We start from the raw sequence: 18,387 nt of genomic DNA on the forward strand, positions 1-18,387 counted from the left end.
GTGGCCAGGGAGTGCAGTGGAGGATGGCCCAGGTGCTTGGGCCCTGCACCCCATAGGAGACCAGGAAAAGCACCTGGCTCCTGGCTCCTGCCATCGGATCAGCGTGGTGCGCCGGCCGCAGCGCGCCGGCCGCGGCGGCCATTGGAGGGTGAACCAACGGCAAAGGAAGACCTTTCTCTCTGTCTCTCTCTCTCACTGTCCACTCTGCCTGTCAAAAAAATAATAAAAAAAAAAAAAGAAAAGAAAAGAAAAAAGTCATCGCGTCTTGATTTTGGTGCTCAGGTGCCTGTGCAACAGTGCACCAGGGCCAGGTAGTTACATTTTAATATGAGGGCTAACGCAAAAAGAGCAGAGGTGAACTTAATAAGTAGAAGAGGCATTTCTACAAATGAAGGCCAAATTATGTTACAGCAGTTTCTGGGTGTCCTGAGTACAGAAAAACGTGAGAGAACAGCAGCATCATGAGGCACCCAGCAGTCCTGGCAAGCTGAATTCAAGAACTCACAGTGACTACTGGGGATGGGGTTTCTTTCTGGGGGAATAAGATTCTGGAGCTAGTGCCGACGGCTGCACAGCACTGTGAAGGCGCTGGAAGCCACCTGGCCCACACACTTCCAGACGCACAGTGCATTTTACCTCACTATAAACAAAGAACAGGACGTGTGGTGGCCCTCAGTACTGCAGACAAGGACCTTGCTCATCTGAAGGTACTTGGCTCGTAGCTGTCTTAAATCTACAAATCAGTTCACAGCTGAACAAGAGGAAGAACGCTACAGAATTTACACCTGATTTTTATCTGTTAGTATGTGTTTTATGAAAACCAGTATCATTTAAACCAATTCTAGGAGTCTGTCAGACACCATCTGCCCTTTTAAAAGGGGGCTATATATTAAGAAAGTGAGAAAAACAGGAATGAAATACTCATAAACATTATCCAAATCCTTTTTCTCCAAAGCCTTAGTAACAAAAGTGGGAAATGAATGCAAATTATATCTTCTTTATAAATTACCCCAAGACCTTTGAAGATTCTCTTGTAACCACAGATAACATTTCTTTCTTTCTTCTTTTTTTTTTTTTTTGACAGGCAGAGTTAAGACAGTGAGAGAGAGAGACAGAGAGAAAGGTCTTCCTTCCGTTGATTCACCCCCCAAATGGTCGCTATAACCAGCATGCTGAGCCGATCCGAAGCCAGGAGCCAGGTGCTTCCTCCTGGTCTCCCATGCGGGTGCAGGGCCCAAGCACTTGGGCCATCCTCCACTGCCTTCCCGGGCCACAGTAGAGAGCTGGACTGGAAGAGGAGCAACTAGGACAGAATCTGGCACCCTGACCGGGACTAGAACCCGGGGTGCCGGTGCCGCAAGCGGAGGATTAGCCTAGTGAGTCATGGTGCCGGCCTACATATAACGTTTCTGCTTGCAAAAACTGAGTATCCATTTGAATATAATACCTGCATAACAAATATACACTGATTTCAGAAAAGAGGAACAAAAACACCAAGAATCAAGTACTGATTTCCTGCTTGATCTTCTAAAATTAAACAAAGTTACTAGTCAATAACTTATAGTGACTTCAGTGAGCAGTGTGGTAATTAATAAATTCAAAAAGCAGAATTACAGGGGCTGGCACTGTGGCACAGCAGGTTAAACTGCTGTCTGCAGCGCTGGCATCTCATATGGGCACCGGTTCGAGTCCTGGCTGCTCCTCTTCTGATCCAGCTCCTTGCTAATGGCCTGGGAAAGAAGTGGAGAACGGCCCAAGTGCTTGGAGAGTACATCCACAAGGGAGACCTAGAAGAAGCTCCTGGCTCCTGGCTTTGGCCTGGCCCAGCCCTGGCCATTGTGGCCATTTGGGGAATGGAACAGGCAGATGGAAGACCTCTCTCTCTAATTCTGACTTATAAATAAATATTTTTTTTTTAAATCTCTCCCCATTTGATTCAATAGAGTTGAGTTAAATCTCTATTACAATAGTCTCCTTGGGAAAAAAAAAATAAACCTCTTTCCTGTGCTACAGACTGGCTAGCTGTCACAGACAGGGACACTGCAGGACAGGAGCAGTAGTGGGGACAGAGGAGAGCAGGTAGATGCTTCAGAACCTCAAGGACTTACTACGACAAGCACTGTCTGAAAACTCTAGCACACTTAGCTTCTGTGCCGTCCACCAGCAAATACCGAAGTCTCTCCTCTCACGCACTGAGCACTACGAGCTCTACTCTCCTTGGTAGCAGAGGCATCAGAAGCACTTCCGCCTGAGACAGCACGTCAACATGTTCGAAAAGGCAAACCCAGGGGCTGGCGCTCAGGCTGCAGCCTGGGACACAGGCCTCCCCCAACAGCGCTGCTGCCATCCCAGCACCTGTACTGCCAGTTCCGCTTCCTTTCTCACTCTCTTTTTTAAATACTTATTTATGTATTTGAAATGCAGAGAAAGAGAGAGAAATTGAGATCAGGAGGTTTACCCCCAAATGGCGATCCGAAGTCAGGAGCTTCTTCTGGGTCTCCCCCGGAGGTTCAGGAACCCAAGCACTTGGGCCATCCTCTACTGCTTTCCCAGGTGCATTATTAGCCGGGAGCTGAATCGGAAGTGAAGCAGCCAGGACTCGAAGTGGTGCACATACGGGATGTCGGCGTTACAGGTGGTGGCTTTACACGCCATACCACAACACTGGCCCCCAATTTAGCTTCCTTTCTAATGCATCCTGGGAGGCAGCAGATGATGATGGCTCAAGCACTTAGGCCCCTGACTGGTTGGGGGGGCTCCAACAGAAACGGAAACAAAGTTGCTAAGCCTTGGCTCCACTAGGCCATAAGCCTTTGCTCGAGTTTGCCGCACTTCCGCATCCCAGTGACTCAGCGTTTCCAACAATCCAAGATGGCCCCCGGGGGCAGTACCTAGCCTGACTGGAGACTTCCGTATTCGTGCACGGTATGTGTCCTCGGCTGTGATTGGCCCTTGAGGGCGTGCCCGGCTCGTGTCCTGCCTTACCTTTCAGCTGATTGGCTGGGTTCCCTTGTGCCCTGGACAGCCCCCTTTCTGTGTCTATAAAAGCTCTTCCCCTCCCAATAAAGTCGAGAACCCCGCTGCCCCCTGGGCGTTGACTGATCTCACGGCTCTGGTGTGGTTCCTCTGCCACTCATCATCCCGCCCAGGCTGGCCCTGAGGAGCTCTATCGGACCTGCTGCCCCTTGACGAGCAGCACCTGACAGCCACATGGGAGACCAGGATGGAGCCCCGCTCCTGGCTTTGGCCTGGCTCTACCTTGGCTGTTGCAAGCATCTGGGGAGTGATCCAGCAGAAAGAAGATCTCTCTGCCTTGCAAGTAAAGGAAAATTAAAAACAAACAATAAAAAGCAAATAATTTATAATGACTGAATTCAAGTGTGTCTTGGAAATACATCCCAAAAACCCAAATAAGAGTTATCAGTTTCGGGGCTGGCACTGTGGTGTAGCAGATAAAGCTGCCGCCTGTAGTGCCAGCATCCCATATGGGTGCTGATTCAAGACCTAGCTGCTCCTCTTCCAATCCAGCTCTCTGCTGTGGCCTGGGAAAGCAGTAGAAGATGGCCCAAGTCCTTGGGTCCCAGCACCCACGTGGGAGACCCAGAAGAAGCTCCTGGCTCTGGATCAGCGCAGCTCCGGCCGTTGTGGCCAACTGGGAAATGAACCAGCAGATGAAGACCTCTCTCTCTCTCCGTCTCCTCTCTCTGTGTAACTCTGACTTTGAAGTAAATAAATAAATCTTTAAAAAAAGAAAAAAAAAAAAAAAACCACTTCCTTTCCGCTGTAGGCCTGAGTGGTTGCCGTCGAAATGGGCAAGTTCATGAAACCCAGGAAAGTGGTGCTGGTCCTGGCCGGACGCTACTCGGGACGCAAAGCCGTCATCGTGAAGAACATTGACGATGGCACCTCGGACCGCCCCTACAGCCACGCTCTGGTGGCCGGAATTGACCGCTACCCCCGGAAAGTGACAGCCGCCATGGGCAAGAAGAAAATCGCCAAGCGGTCGAAGATCAAGTCTTTTGTGAAAGTTTATAACTACAATCACCTCATGCCCACCAGGTACTTTGTGGATATTCCTTTGGACAAAACCGTTGTCAACAAGGATGTCTTCAGGGACCCCGCTCTTAAACGCAAGGCCAGACGAGAGGCTAAGGTCAAGTTTGAAGAGAGGTACAAGACCGGCAAGAACAAGTGGTTCTTTCAGAAGCTGCGGTTTTAGATATGTTTTGGTTCTACTCATTAAAAAGTTTATAAAAAAAAAAAAAGAAAAGAAAAGAAAAAAACAGACTGACCAATTTATTCATTCAACCAATAGGTATTTGTATCTGTTCTACGGCAGTCATTTATAATCTACCAATGATTATATAAATTACCCACAGTACTCTAGGTATTGTGGAAAACTCCAGAAAATTGGTAGTTGTGAAAAAACTTGAGACCTTATCATGCTAGGCTTTAAAAAAAGAGTGCTGTTTTGTTTTTAAAAATAGAATGATTGATTTTACTTGAAAGAGTTACAGAGAGAAGTGGAGATAGAGAGAGGTCTTCCATCCATTGGTTCACTCCCCAATTGGCTGCAACAGCTGGAGCTGCACCAATCCGAAGCCAGGAACCAGGAGCTTCTTCTGGGTCTCCCATGTGGGTGCAGGGGATCTTTAAAATATTATATATATATATATATATATATGAATAAAAGAAATTCCAATTTTGGAACTGCCAAGTTTAACAAAGTAAAGGTATTTTTACCCCTAAACTAAAGAACTTCTAACAGTCTTCAGTATGCTAATGTACACCATGAATTTCTAAGAGAGGGACACAACATGTTGCTTCCAAAGAAACAGTAAAATATGGACCATGAGTCTAAGAATTTAATGGCTTTCGGATCTTTCAATGTATACAGCAGAGTCATATCATTAGAAAACTTTAGATTTGGATTTGAATTCCTACTCTATCCCTTACTGTGTTGAAACTGGGTGCCTCAGGTTTTCCTAACTTATAAAATTAAAGTGATAGTATAGGGACGGCGTTGTGGCACAACAGATTAAGTGGTCACCTGCAACACCGGCATCCCATAGGGGCACAGGTTCACATCCCAGCTGCTCTACTTCCAATCCAGCTCCCTGCTAATGCACCTGGGAAAGTAGTGAAAGATGGCCCAAGTGCTTGGTCCAGCTATTTGGGAAGTGAACCAGCGGAGGGACTCTTTCAAACAAACACACAAATAAATAAATCTAAAAAGAAAAATAGCACATACCTCATTGTGCTATCTGAAGGCTGAAATTAGATGGTGTGTGTAAAAGCATGTAGCAGAATGCCTGATGTTGTGGTAAGAGCTCAAGTGAACTGGCGTTTATTCACAATCAGTCCAAACAGCGACTGAGAGCAAAACTGCTAGGGAAAAAGGTCTACTCCACAGACTGGACAACGCATCTACTGAAAATGTGGACTGAGTCCCGGGGATGTGCGGAAATGAGAGCAAGCTGCCCCATACCCCTCAAGGGGGCTGGCTCTGCACGGGCAGGAGAGGCCCTGACACCACCTGACACATGTGATATGATTTTACTTCTAGCAAAACTTATAAAGTGCTGTTAAAAGTTATTTTTGTCCTATCACTGTTAAATAGATTAAATTTAGATCTTGCTGTGACAGACATGGAGTTACTTCCATATTGCAGTGCTGGGTTCAAGTCCCAGCTACTCCACTTCCAATCGAGCTTTCTGCTATTATCTGCACCCTGGGAAGCAGCAGATAGCTCAAGCAGTTGGGGCCCTGCTACCCACATGAGACCTGAACAGAATTCCAGGCTTTTGGGTACTGTGTGGCCCAGCCCTGGCTGCTGGGGGCATTTGGGGAGTAAGCCAGTGGATGGAAGTTCTCTCCCTTTCAAATACAATGAAACAGAACAGAACTAAACAAAAAACTTTACGTCTTGTTTAAAAAACCCAATGCTCCTGGGCTGGTGTGTGGCACAATGGGTTGAGCTGGGGCCTGGAACGCTGGCATCCTGTTTGAGCACCGGTTCAAGTCCTGGCTGCTCCCCTTCTGTCCAGCTCCCTGCTAATGGACCTGGGAAAGAACTAGAGAACAGCCCGAGTGCTTGGCTCCTGCCAATCATGTGGGAAACCCAGATGCAGTTCCAGGCTCCTGGCGTTAGCCTGGCCCAGCCGTGACCACTGCAGCCATTTGGGGAGTAAACCAGCAAATGGAAGATCTTATAATATCTGTCTCTCCCTCCCTCTCCTCTCTGTAACTCTGCTTTCAAATAAATGAAGAAATCTTAAAAAAAAAAAAAAAAAAAAAAAAAACAAACTCCTTCCACTAAACCATATGAGCACTGTCTAAAAACATCAATTTCTCTCAAATTCCTATATATGAAAAAGATACAAAAGGCCAAGCTATTCAGTGAAAACAAATATATACACCAAGTATGTGAGTTAAGACTATTGGGGGGGGGCACTGTGGTGTAGCGGGTAAAGCCATCACCTTCAGTGGTTTTATGGGCGCCAGTTTGAGTCCTGGTTGACCCACTTCCTATCCAGCTCTCCATTATGGCCTGGGAAAGCAGTGGAAGATGGCCTAAGTCCTTGGGCCCCCTGCACGCATGTGGGAGACCTAGAAGTTCTGGCTCTTGGTTTCAGACAGACCCAGCTCCTGCCATTGCAGCCACTGGGGAGTGAACCAGCAGATGGAAGACCTCTCTCTAGCCTCTCCTCTCTGTAACTGTGCCTCTAAAAAAAAAAAAAAAAAAAAAAAAAAAAAACTGGAGGAAAAAAATACTATTACAGAGGATTGTGCTGTGGCATAGCAGGTAAACCCGTCACCTGCAATGCTTGGATCCTGTATGGGCACTGGTTCATGTCCCAGCTGCTCTACTTCAATCCATCTCCCTACTAATGGCCTGGGAAAAGCAGAGGAAGAGGGCCCAAGTGTTTGGGCCCCTGTCACCCACATGGGAGACCTGTCTGTAACTAAGGGCTGAAACTCTAGTTTAAGAAACTTCAGGTCCAGAAACCAAAATTCAAGTTGGCTTTGGGCCAATGACACTTCTGCACCAGGCTGAATTAAAACACAAGACCTCCCTGGAAGAGGGCACTTCCAGTCTAGGTTACATAAGGTCTATCTGACAGATACACCTCTATCCTACTTTAGCTCATGATCTAAACTAGACAACAGACCTGAGTATAAATGTTGTAGTAATCAAAGTATTAAGAAGGCGAAACACCATGAATTAAGAACAGGCAGATTTGAATAAATAAAACTTCCAGGGCTGAAGCTGTGGCTTAATGCGTAAAGCCGCCACCTGCAGCGCCAGTATCCTATATGAACACTGGTTTGAGTCCCAACTGCTCCACTTCCAATCCAGCTCCCTGCTAATGTGCCTGGGAAAGCAGTAGAAGATGGCTCAAGTGCTTGGGCCCCTGCAGCCATATGGGAGACCTGGAAGAAGCTCCTGGCTTCAGATAGGTCCCGCTCTAGCCATTGAGGCCACTTGGGGAGTGAACCAGCAGATAAAAGATTCTCTCTGTCTCTCTCTGTGTTACTCTTTCAAATAAATAAAATCTTAAAAAAAAAAAAAAAAAGGGCAAGGACCATGTCTATTTTGTTCTCTGCTTTATCTTCCATAGAAGTGAAATACACAATTAAACTACTTTCTTATCCAAACTTATTCTTGTCTAAATCCTCTTCAACTATATTTACTTGTACACTGTCCTTCATTGCACTAACTACACAACAAAATTAGGATTTTAGTGGTTGGAAAAAGAAAAATGCTTACATTGTTTCTTCAAAAAAAAAAAAAAAAAAAAGGCTGTATACAGCTAGCTACTGTCCACAAATAAAGTTTCTCATCTAGCTTAAAAACTATCACACTAATCCTGCTTCATTAATCTGATAACAATATTATTTTGGTTATCATAGGCATGTAATAAATTACTGTATCCATAAATAAAACATTCTAAATATTTAGCTGTGGGTAAAAAAAACTGTAGATCTGGTACAGAAATGTTAACTGGCTTAGAAATGCTTTCTTAATATACCCCATTAAAAAAGAAATAAACATGAAGCTACTGTTTGCTGTCTCTGTTTAAAAGCAAGGGTCAGAGCAACACTTAAGTGTTAAACAAACTTGTATATGTAACCGGGAACTAATGATTTACACAGCTTTGAAACCTAAATTAGAGGAATTCCAAACTGTAACACATCATCTATTAAACCACAGCGACAACAATAACGTTGTAAAAGCCAGCAAAACGAGGAGAAAGATGTCAAGTGTTCCCTAAAACCTCAGAGGACACACACCTACAATCCTGGCAGTACGCTACACCGTGTACCACTGGCCAATTAATACTTTCTTGCCTTATGCAAAGAAACACAATCTAGATCCTCTCACAGAGGTCAATGTGAATATTAAACACAGGACCCCCAACTTCCCTTGAATGCACCCATTTTGTATGTTTTCTTTATACCGGTATCTCACAGATACAATGGACAGCTTTTAGTTTCTGAGAATAGCTGCTAGCACATTAAGGCTGAGCATCTCCTCTGGTCTTCCTAACAAAAAGGAAGAATGGACTCAGGAATTCAGCAAAGTGGTTGAGATAACACTTGGGCCTTCGCCGGAGTTCAAGTCCCAGCTCCACTCCTGTTCCAGCTTCCTGCTAATGGGCAGCACGCGAGGCAGTAGGTAATGGCCGTGTAGTTGGGTCCCTGCCCCAAGGGAGACCTGCATGGTGTTCCCAGCTCTTGGCTCTTGTGGGCACTTGGGGAATGAACCAGTGGATAACAGATCTCTGTCTCTCTGCTTTTCAAGTAATAAATACAACTTGGGGAAAAAATAATAAAAGAGACACAGGCAGAAAGGGAGAGGACAGCAACTATTTACTGGCATAAAAATTCTGAAGAAATCTTCTAAGCTTTCCTTATCTTTTTCCCATGAGAAAACCCCAAACACTACATGTACTCCTTCAGAAGACTCACAAGAAAGAAGAAATTCAAATCAGAACATTAAAGGGAAAAAAGATGAAAGCAATCACAAATACTTAATCTTAGAACCCTGAACTTTGATTCAGAGAAGCAAAGAATTCAAAGTTCCATCTTTAGCCTCTGACAAAAAAAGTAACAAAGAGTACTGAGTACACATTTCTTAAGAGGTTTTGGCATGCATGCGCCATACACTCTCCTCCTCTGGAATCCTAAAACTGTCCCTTAACAGTTCTATAAAGCATCAGTGTGCTGTTCAAGTGTGTACTACTATATGATCTGTAAAAAATGCTTTCCAGGGACTGACCAAGCCAGCAAATAAGGAAAACCAGGCAAACTGCAGAACAGAGGAGTCAGAAGAATCTTCTGTAGGAGTTTTTTTCTGGATGTCCCTGAAACAACAGTTGATGGAGGATAAAGAAAAACAAATCTGGTTTCTCGAAAGTTAAAAATGGGATTGAGAGACAAAAAAGAACAAGGACAGATAAGGCAGAACCTGTTTCAGTTACCTCAGGAAACAGTGTTCACTGTGGTAACACTGCACGGCTGCTCCCAGTTGCTGAGAATATGACCTCTTCTCTTTTGCACTGAATGCCTACCAGTATATTAAACACAGGCCAATACCGATGCTGTGTCCAGAGCATCTTACTCTGAACCACAGTAACAGAATCTGAGGCTGTTCAGGCAAACAAACTGCAACAGAGCATCAGGGCTGCACTCACGTCTTGCACTACCCATAAGTTAGTAAGAAATAAGAGGTACATACTGCAAGCAGCCAACATTTTACCATTTACGTCATGTGAAGACTACTGAGATGAGTTTTCACTATGAAAACACAGGTTCTAACCCAACTTGATAACAGATAAACAACTGCCTACTGGACAACTCTACTCAAATGTATATGAGCAGGGCCAGCACTGTGGCGTAGCGGGTAAGCCCGCCACCTGCAGTGCCAGCATCCCATATGGGTGCCAGTTCTAGTCCTGGCTGCCCCACTTCTGATCCAGCTCTCTGCTATGGCCTAGGAAAGCTAGAAGATGGCTCAAGTTCTTGGGCCCCTGCATCCATGTGGGAGACCCAGAAGAAGCTCCTGGCTCCTGGCTTCGGACTGGCACAGCTCTGGCTGTTGTGGCCATTAAGGGAGTGAACCAGCGGATGGAAGACTTCTCTCTGCCTCTCTCTGTAACTCTGCCTTTCAAATAAATAAATAAAATCTTTTTTTAAAAAAAAGTATATAAGCAGCTTACACTCCACGTATACAAGCCTGACCCTACCCTCTTCCTCAACATCTTGTTCACTCAGCTGTCCAGAATGTGGAAGCCTGCCCCTCCCTCCACACATGCAGCTGTAGCCAAGCCCTGTGGGATAACCCGGGTAATATCAACCTCCTAGCGTCCATCTCTGCAGCTATTACTTCAGTTCAGGCCTCAGGATTTTGTTTTGTTTTTTAAGTATTTATTTACTTATTTGAAAGGCAGAGTTGCAGAGACAGAGACACCCACACTCAGAGCCAGCTTGTATCCGCTGGTTCACCCCTCAAATGGCTCCAACAGCCAGAACTGGCCAGACTGAACCGAAGAGGCTGAAACTCATCTGGGTCTCCCATGTGGGTGCAGGGACCCAAGCCCTTGGGCCATCTTCCACTGCTTCCCGAGGTGCACTAGCAGGGGGCTGCAGCAGAGGTGGAGCAGCCGGGACTCAAACGGGTGCTCAGAGTGCCACACTGGCCTCAGTTATTTCTCAGGCAAACTACTGCGTCATCTCCTTGTCTGTTTTCTACACCATCCCACCGCTTACAACAACGGGCTCCTCGTCTTCTGCTCCCTTCCCACCCTCCGTCTCAGTTCTCACCTTGCCTCTCTTTAGTCCCTATACAGAAGCGACCCTGGTTTCCATTTTCCTATGGCACACTCTTTGCCTGGTGCACGCTTATTGACCTGAAGAATGGCAGGTGTTCTTGGACCTGGCTTAATCACCCACCAACTTAGGAAGCCTTTCCAGACTCTTCAAGGGAGGCCTGGCGGTCCTGTCATTCACCGATGCCATTCTATACATTACTGACATACACTCCCAGCCATTAACATCCTCATCGACACTGCGTCTTCATCATATTCACGTTGCCACTGTCCAGCAATCTGGTATACAGACAGCTCAGAAAGTACACCATTAAAATACCAGCTGAGGGAGGGTGTTTATCTTAGTGGTCAAAATGCTTGTGCCCTACGTGGGGGTATCTGGGTTAAATCTGGCTCTGTTTCTAATTGAAGCTAACTGTAGCTTCCTGCTAATGAAGGCAGCCATGGAAGACCAGGACTAAGTTACTGGCTCCCAGCTCTGGCCCCGGCTTGGCCCCAGGTCAGCCCTAGGCACTGCAGGCAGCTGGGGAGTTAACTAGATAATGGGAGCTCCCTGGCCCTCAAATAAACAGTAAACAAACAGAAACCGGTGAAAGGAGTGTGTACTGATCATTGCTTCTATTTCACCATATCACCAAGATGATAACACAAGCACTGTTCCCACTTTTAAATAAAAACTTATTTATTTATTTATTTATTTGAAGGCAGAGTTAAAGAGGGAGGGAGATGGCGATAGAAAGGTATCTTCCATTTGCTTTTCTCTCTCCAAATGGCTGTGCCCACTGTGGCTGGGCCAGGCCAAAACCAGGAGCCAGAAACTCCACCCAGGTCTTCCACGTGTGTGACAGGCACTCAATGCTGAGCCACCTTCCACTGCTTTCCTAGTGCCATTAGCAGGGAGCTGGACTGCAAGGTGGAAAGGCTGGGACGCAAACGAGCAGTCATAGGGGACAGTGGTGCTGCAGGAGGCATCCTAACCCACTGCGCCACAATGCTACGCTGGCCCCCAAGTACTATTCTAAACAATATTATTTTTCAAAATAGCAAACAGATGACACACTTAGGGTACATATCAGAGACATCAGGTGGGTTTAAGACGTGACAAGATATGCTTGAAATCAGAAATGACAGAAGCTGTTTTAAAACTTACCTTTCTGAAAACCTCTAAAATACTCATTTGTTACATATTTCCTTATACTTAACACAAGAACATTACGAGAACCGCTACGTCACTCTCGCAGTGTTAGCCGATGCACTCAGATGCCTACCTTCAGCAAACCTGATCTGTGACAGAGCAGGAAGACACTCAAACAAGTGTTGAATCACCAAAAACTTACAAACTGCTCTGAGAACACCTCTATGTTAACAAAATAATCCCTAATAATTACACAGTATGCTTGCCAAAGAAGAGAAGGACTGTTCAGTAATGTGTTTACTGACCTCCACTTCACTATTCAGAATCATTAGTTAGGTCTGTCCCTAACAGGAGGATCATATGAAGCAGTCTCTGGTAAAGAAATGCTTTTAAATTCCATCTTAAAAGAGACCAACTTAACCACTTTAACGCAGGATATTTTGGGGTATTTTCAAAACTGAAGTTATCATTATGAAGAACTGTAAAGTCAGTGGCACCCTAAAGCTGGAAGCTGAAGGAGCCAGGATTGCTAGTCCATCAGACTGCACGCTCAATATTCTCTCATTCACAAGCTGGTTACAAACACAGCAGAATTTTAGAAGGCTTATTTTTGCAAACTGCAAAAATCCTTTTGGGAAAGGATATACTCAAGCTTTTTTTTTAATTATTTAAATCCCTAAAACACTATCTGTAAAATTCTGATTTTCTTTCATGAGTTAACTGTTTCCTCTCGTCACTTAGGAAAAGAACAGAACAGAACATGGACTATGTTCTGTGAACAAGAAGTAGTATTAAATCAAGTATTTACACACACTGGGAGGATGCAGACCCGGCTGAGTTTTATTGGCATGCAGGAAAGCAATGCTGTGGCCCATGTTCATGTCTGCTTCTCATCTCTCTGGTTCACTCAGAAGTTCTTCCGATTCTAGAGTTAGCACTGTACAACAGGAATTTATGTGATAATAGAAATATTTTATATCGGCACTGTGCGATACACGGTAGCCACCAGACACAGGTGCTCTGCGAAATATGGTGAGATTGAAAAGCTTAATTCTCAATTTAAATGTAAACAGTGACATGTGGCTACTGCTTACCACCTTGGACAGTACAATAGGAACCTGCCAGGTCAATAAAATCCATCAAGTTATTTCCAATTCCGATCTGGTTCCTGCCACGCTGGCCTTGGGTTAGAAACATACTGAGGTCCGGCACTGTGGTGTAGTAGGTTAAGCCACAGCCTGCAGCACCAGCATCCCATATGGGGGCTGGTTCGAGACCCAGCGGCTCCACTTCTGACCCAGCTCTCTGCTATGGCCTGGGAAAGCACTGGAAGACAGCCCAAGTATTTGGGCCCCTGCACCCATGTGGGAGACCGGAAAGAAGCTCCTGGCTTCAGATCGACCCGGCTCTGGCAGCTGTGGCCATTAGGGGAGTGAACCAGAGGATGGAAGACCTCGCTCGCTCTCTGCCTCTTCGTGACTCTGCCTTTCAAATAGATTGAATAAAAAAAAAAAAAGGAAAGGAACATACTGAGTTAGCCCCGCTTCCACCCAAAAGTCAAGACGACAGATTTGAGAGCACATCACCAAAGAAGATACCAGAAGTCAGCACCCTTTTTCCTAAAGGGTCAGACGTCAGCATTCTCTTTCCCCACTCCCCAACTAACTCCATCAACCTTAACTACATTAAATTTTACAATAACTACCACCACCACGATCATCATCCAAATGTTCCAAGGACTCTTGGTCTTTTAGTCAATCAATTTCAAGAAAAACTCCAGAATGGGTGCTTTGCCTAGTGAGTGGTTCATCCATGCCCCATATTGGAGTGCCTGGGTTCAAATCCAGCTCTTGCCCCAGTTCCAGCTTCCTGCTAATGCAGTGCCTGAGAGACGGTGGTGATGGCTCAATCAGGTTCCTGTCACTCAAGGGAAACCTGAAATGCATTTCTGGCTCCTGGCTTTGGTCCAGCCCAGCCCCGGCCACTGTGGCCATTTGTTTCTGCTGGTATCTCAAGTAAGCAAAAAATTTAAAAAAGAAAAACTCCCATTTTAATTATTTCTACAATGTCCACCTTACGATGGAGTTGCTGTGGGCATCAAATGAGATCGTATAAAGTAGCAAGCAGCTAAAAATCCGATTAATGCTAGTGTGACACTGTCATTCTTTCCTCAAACACATCCTTTCTCTATTATGGCAGATGTGTGCATGCTCACATGTGTGTACACACACAAACACACATGAAGCTGTGAAGGGCAAACGGAAATGCTCAGGACTGTATTTTTGTAACTCCTATCTCTCCCCAAGATTTTGCTATGCCCCTGCGGCCACGTTCCAGCCTCACTGCACTGAGAACTCCCTGTTAGTGAGTCAGAATCAAGGTGAGGAGTAACTGTGTTCCTCAGGCGGACTGCAATGGAGGCGAAGGTAACAGGTTCACTCAAACACGAAGACAAAATCACGGTCTCACCACAAACTCCCGACGCAATAATCCGAGCTACTTTCATCTTCCCAGTTCAAAGGCAAAGCCCCTGGAAGCAGGAGACCATGTCTTCTACTTCTTTCCATGTGTCTGCACAGCAGTAACAGATCATTAGTAGATGCTTAATGGCCACTATTAAACATCATGAAGAATATAGTTCAGTATTTGAAACTTCAGTTTGCTGAGACAGGCGTTTGGTGTAGAGGTTAAGATGGCACCTGGAATGGGGGGCAGGGCGGGGAGCGTGCTAGTGCTGTGGCATAGCGGGTAAAGCCACTGCTTGCTATGCTGGCATCCCATATGGGCGCTGGTTCATCCTGGCTGCTCCATTTCCAATCCAGCTCCCTTCTAATGCACCTAGGAAAGCAGTGGAGGATGGCCCATGTTCCTGGGCCCCTGTACCTATGTGGGAGACCCATAAGAAGCTCCTGGGGAGCCAGCAGCTGTGGCGCAGTGGGTTAATGCCCTGGCCTGAAGCGCCGGCATCCCATATGGGCACCGGTTCTATTCCTGGCTGCTCCTCTTCCAATCCAGTTCTCTGCTATGGTCTGGGATAGCCTGGGATAGGAAGATGGCCCCTGCACCCACGTGGGAGACCCAGAAGAAGCTCCTTGCTCCTGGCTTCGGATCAGTGCAGCTCTGGCCGTTGTGGCCATCTGGGGAGTGAACTAGCAGACGGAAGACCTCTCTGTCTCTACCTCTCTCTGTAACTCTGCCTGTCAAGTAAATAAAATAAATCTTCAAAAAACAAACAAACAAACAAACAAAAACAAAAAACAAACAAAAAAAACTCCTGGTGTGGTGTCACAGTGGCCCAGGTCCAGCTGTCGTGGCCGTTTGGGAAGTGAACCAGCAGACAGAAGACCTCTCTCCGTCTCTCTTTCTCTCTGACTCTGCCTTTCAAATAAATAAATATTTTTAAAATGTTCTTTTTTTTTTTTTAAGATTTATTTATTTATTTGCAAGACAGAGTCATGGCCGGCGCCATGGCTCACTAGGGTAATCCTCCGCCTGCGGCATCAGCACCCTGGGTTCTGGTCCCGGCTGGGGAGCCGGGTACTAGTTCCAGTTACTCCTCTTCCAGTCCAGCGCTCTGCTGTTGCCCGGGAGGGCAGCCCAAGTGCTTGGGTCCCTGCACCCGCATGGGAGACCCGGAAGAAGTACCCAGCTCCTGGCTTCGGATCGGTGCAGCACTGGCTGTAGCAGCCATTAGGGGAATGAACCAATGGAAGGTAGACCTTTCTCTCTGTCTCTCTCTCACTGTCTATAACTCTAACTCTGCCTGGCAAAAAAAAAAAAAAAAAAAAAAAAAAAAAAAAGGCAGAGTCACAGAGAGGCAGAGAGAGGCAGAGAGAGAGAGAGAGAGAGAGAGAGAGAGAGAGGGAGGGAGGGAGGGAGGGAGGGAGGCAGGGAGGGAGGGAGGGAGGGAGGGAGGTCTTCCATCTGCTGGTTCATTTCCCAATTGGCCACAACAGCCAGAGCTCACTCATCCGAAGCCAGGAGCCAGGAGCTTCTTCCAGGTCTCCCACACAGGTGCAGGGGCCCAAGGACTTGGGTCATCTTCTACTACTTTCCCAGGCCATAGCAGAGAGCTGGACTGGAAGTGGGACCCGAACCGGTGCCCACTTGGGGTGCCAGCACCGCAGGTGGCGGCTTCACCTGCTGCAGCACAGCGCTGGCCCCAATAAATAAATCTTAAAAAAAAAAAAGAAAAAAAGTGGCAACTTGGGATGCTTAAGTCCCATTATCAGAGCCTGGATCTGGGTCCTGGCTCCACATCTGATTCCACCTTTCTGCAGGTAAAAACCCCAAGTGGCAGCAGGTGCTGGCTCTGATGGTCAGATCTGCCACCCACACGGGAGGCTCAGCAAGAGATGGGAAAGCTCTCTCTCTCTTCAAATTACATTGAATTAAATTAAAATTTAAACAATTCATCTTGCATGTAACTGCCCTGGAACACATACTATGTGACACTGACCCTTCAAATATGTCAAAAGAGAAATATCTGTAAATCAGCTTCTTAATAAAACATCAACATTTTCATCAAAAAGGGACAACCCTGAAGTCAAGGCTCATGAACATTCTTCGGCTGTAGGCAAAATCTGGTGCAGCGGTATTTGTGTCCCAGCCCCCGCCAGGGCATCGGCAACTTCCACCAGATTCTTCATGAAAAAACAAAGATGTCTCAAAGCTTACTAACTACTACTTCTGCACCTAGCCTGAAGCTTACTCTCGAATTCTGAAAGCGTGTTTAAAAATCAAACAACAGGGCCGGCGCCGCAGCTCACTAGGCTAATCCTCCGCCTTGCGGCGCCGGCACACCGGGTTCTAGTCCCGGTCGGGGCGCCAGATTCTGTTCCGGTTGCCCCTCTTCCAGGCCAGCTCTCTGCTGTGGCCAGGGAGTGCAGTGGAGGATGGCCCAAGTGCTTGGGCCCTGAACCCCATGGGAGACCAGGAAAAGCACCTGGCTCCTGCCATCGGATCAGCACGGTGCGCCGGCCACGGCGGCCATTGGAGGGTGAACCAACGGCGAAAGGAAGACCTTTCTCTCTGTCTCTCTCTCTCACTGTCCACTCTGCCTGTCAAAAAAAAAAAAAAAAAAAAAAAAATCAAACGACAGGGTAGTATGAGGTATAGGCAGTTACTCGTGGCAGGCTGGGGTGGTGGGGGAGAGCACCAAGAGGACTCCTGGGCACTGATAACATCTATTGATTTGGGTGCTGGTTACAAAGCAGTGTTTACCTTGTAAAAAATCCATCAAGCTGAACACTGGGGATTTTTGTCCCTACCTGTAGGCAAATGAGATTTCAATAAGAAATTAAAAATATATAACAAAGATGTCACTTAAAACAGAAAGGACACCAGTAGAGACTTTAAAAAAGTCCTTAAAACTGATGCACCCGCAGAGGCCCCCAGACCACAGTCAGAGCGGAGCTGGGATCTCGGGCCGCCAGCCTGCAAGTGACTGAGGTCTACCGAGGACCACGCTAGGGAACTGGAAAGCAGGCCTTGAAACTGACTGCAGTACCAGCTGACAGCTCACCTTAAAGGAGAGCCCAGAACCCTCTGGATGAGCCACTCCCAGATAATAAACGTTCGGTGTTTAAAAAAAAAGATGCGATTTCAAAGATTCTCTTCCTCACAATAATGAAGCGAGCAAAGTAGGCTCGGTAGTTGTACCTACAGAGAGCCATTAGCTTATTGGTTTAAATTGGCAACTCTCCCTCCTCAAAGGACTGTGGTACAATATTGCTCTCAAAACCCAACTAAGAAAGAAAATACAGCTGGCGATGATGCACATCAATTTCTGGATCAAATGGAAGCTCCCTTCTCTGTAAGACAGAGCAGCGATCTTCTTGATACGTCTTTCCACTCCACCCATGTAAATTAGAGGTCATCCATCACAGTAACATAGCTGGTGTTTTACTGTGTAAGTGCTCAAACGATACTACTTGCATATACATATATATATACACACACACACATACATTCCTTCATTTTTCTCAAGAGAAAATACACTAAAGGTCAGAGTTACAAAGTAAGCATGAATATGTTCTTTAGTTTATCTGCAAGGCAGAGAGAGAGAGAGTGAGACAAAATGAGCACTCGCCCACCTGCTGGCTCACTCCCCAAATGCCTGCAAAGCCAGGAGCTGGCAACTCTGTCCAGGTCTCCCATGTGGATGGATGGCAGAAACTCAATTCTCTGAGCTGTAGTCAGGAGCTGCAGCTCAAACCCAGGTACTCTGATATGGGATGTGAGGGTCTTTACCATTAAGCCAAATGCCTGCCTCAGTATGTTCTTTTAAAATATAGACAGGGGGCCGGCACTGTGGTGTAGCAGGTAAAGCTGCTGCCTGCAGTGCCGGCATCCCATTTAGGCGCCGGTTTGTGTCCTGGCTGCTCCACTCCCGATCCAGCTCTCTGCTATGGCCTGGGA

At 46.4% G+C, this 18,387-nt stretch overlaps 2 protein-coding genes across 5 annotated transcripts in view; one reads left to right on the top strand and one right to left on the bottom strand.

The window, feature by feature from the left end:
* Positions 1-18,387, bottom strand: part of XPO7 (exportin 7) — a 96,190-nt gene that overhangs the window by 72,724 nt on the left and 5,079 nt on the right. Inside the window, exon 1 of one of the 4 annotated variants that reach the window (XM_070047333.1) lies at positions 2,459-2,979. The exons of the other annotated variants lie outside the window; for them this stretch is intronic. The gene's annotated coding sequence lies outside the window, so the exon portion shown is untranslated. Of the gene's footprint in view, positions 1-2,458; positions 2,980-18,387 lie in introns of those variants that run through there. 4 annotated transcript variants of the gene reach the window in all.
* LOC138843463 (large ribosomal subunit protein eL27-like) lies at positions 1,057-6,306 on the top strand. The gene has a single exon (XM_070047335.1). The coding sequence runs from the start codon at positions 3,809-3,811 to the stop codon at positions 4,217-4,219; it is 411 nt and encodes a 136-aa protein (XP_069903436.1). The 5' UTR covers positions 1,057-3,808; the 3' UTR covers positions 4,220-6,306.

Source organism: Oryctolagus cuniculus, chromosome 8 (genome assembly GCF_964237555.1).
Source record: "Oryctolagus cuniculus chromosome 8, mOryCun1.1, whole genome shotgun sequence".
Lineage (NCBI taxonomy): Eukaryota > Metazoa > Chordata > Mammalia > Lagomorpha > Leporidae > Oryctolagus > Oryctolagus cuniculus.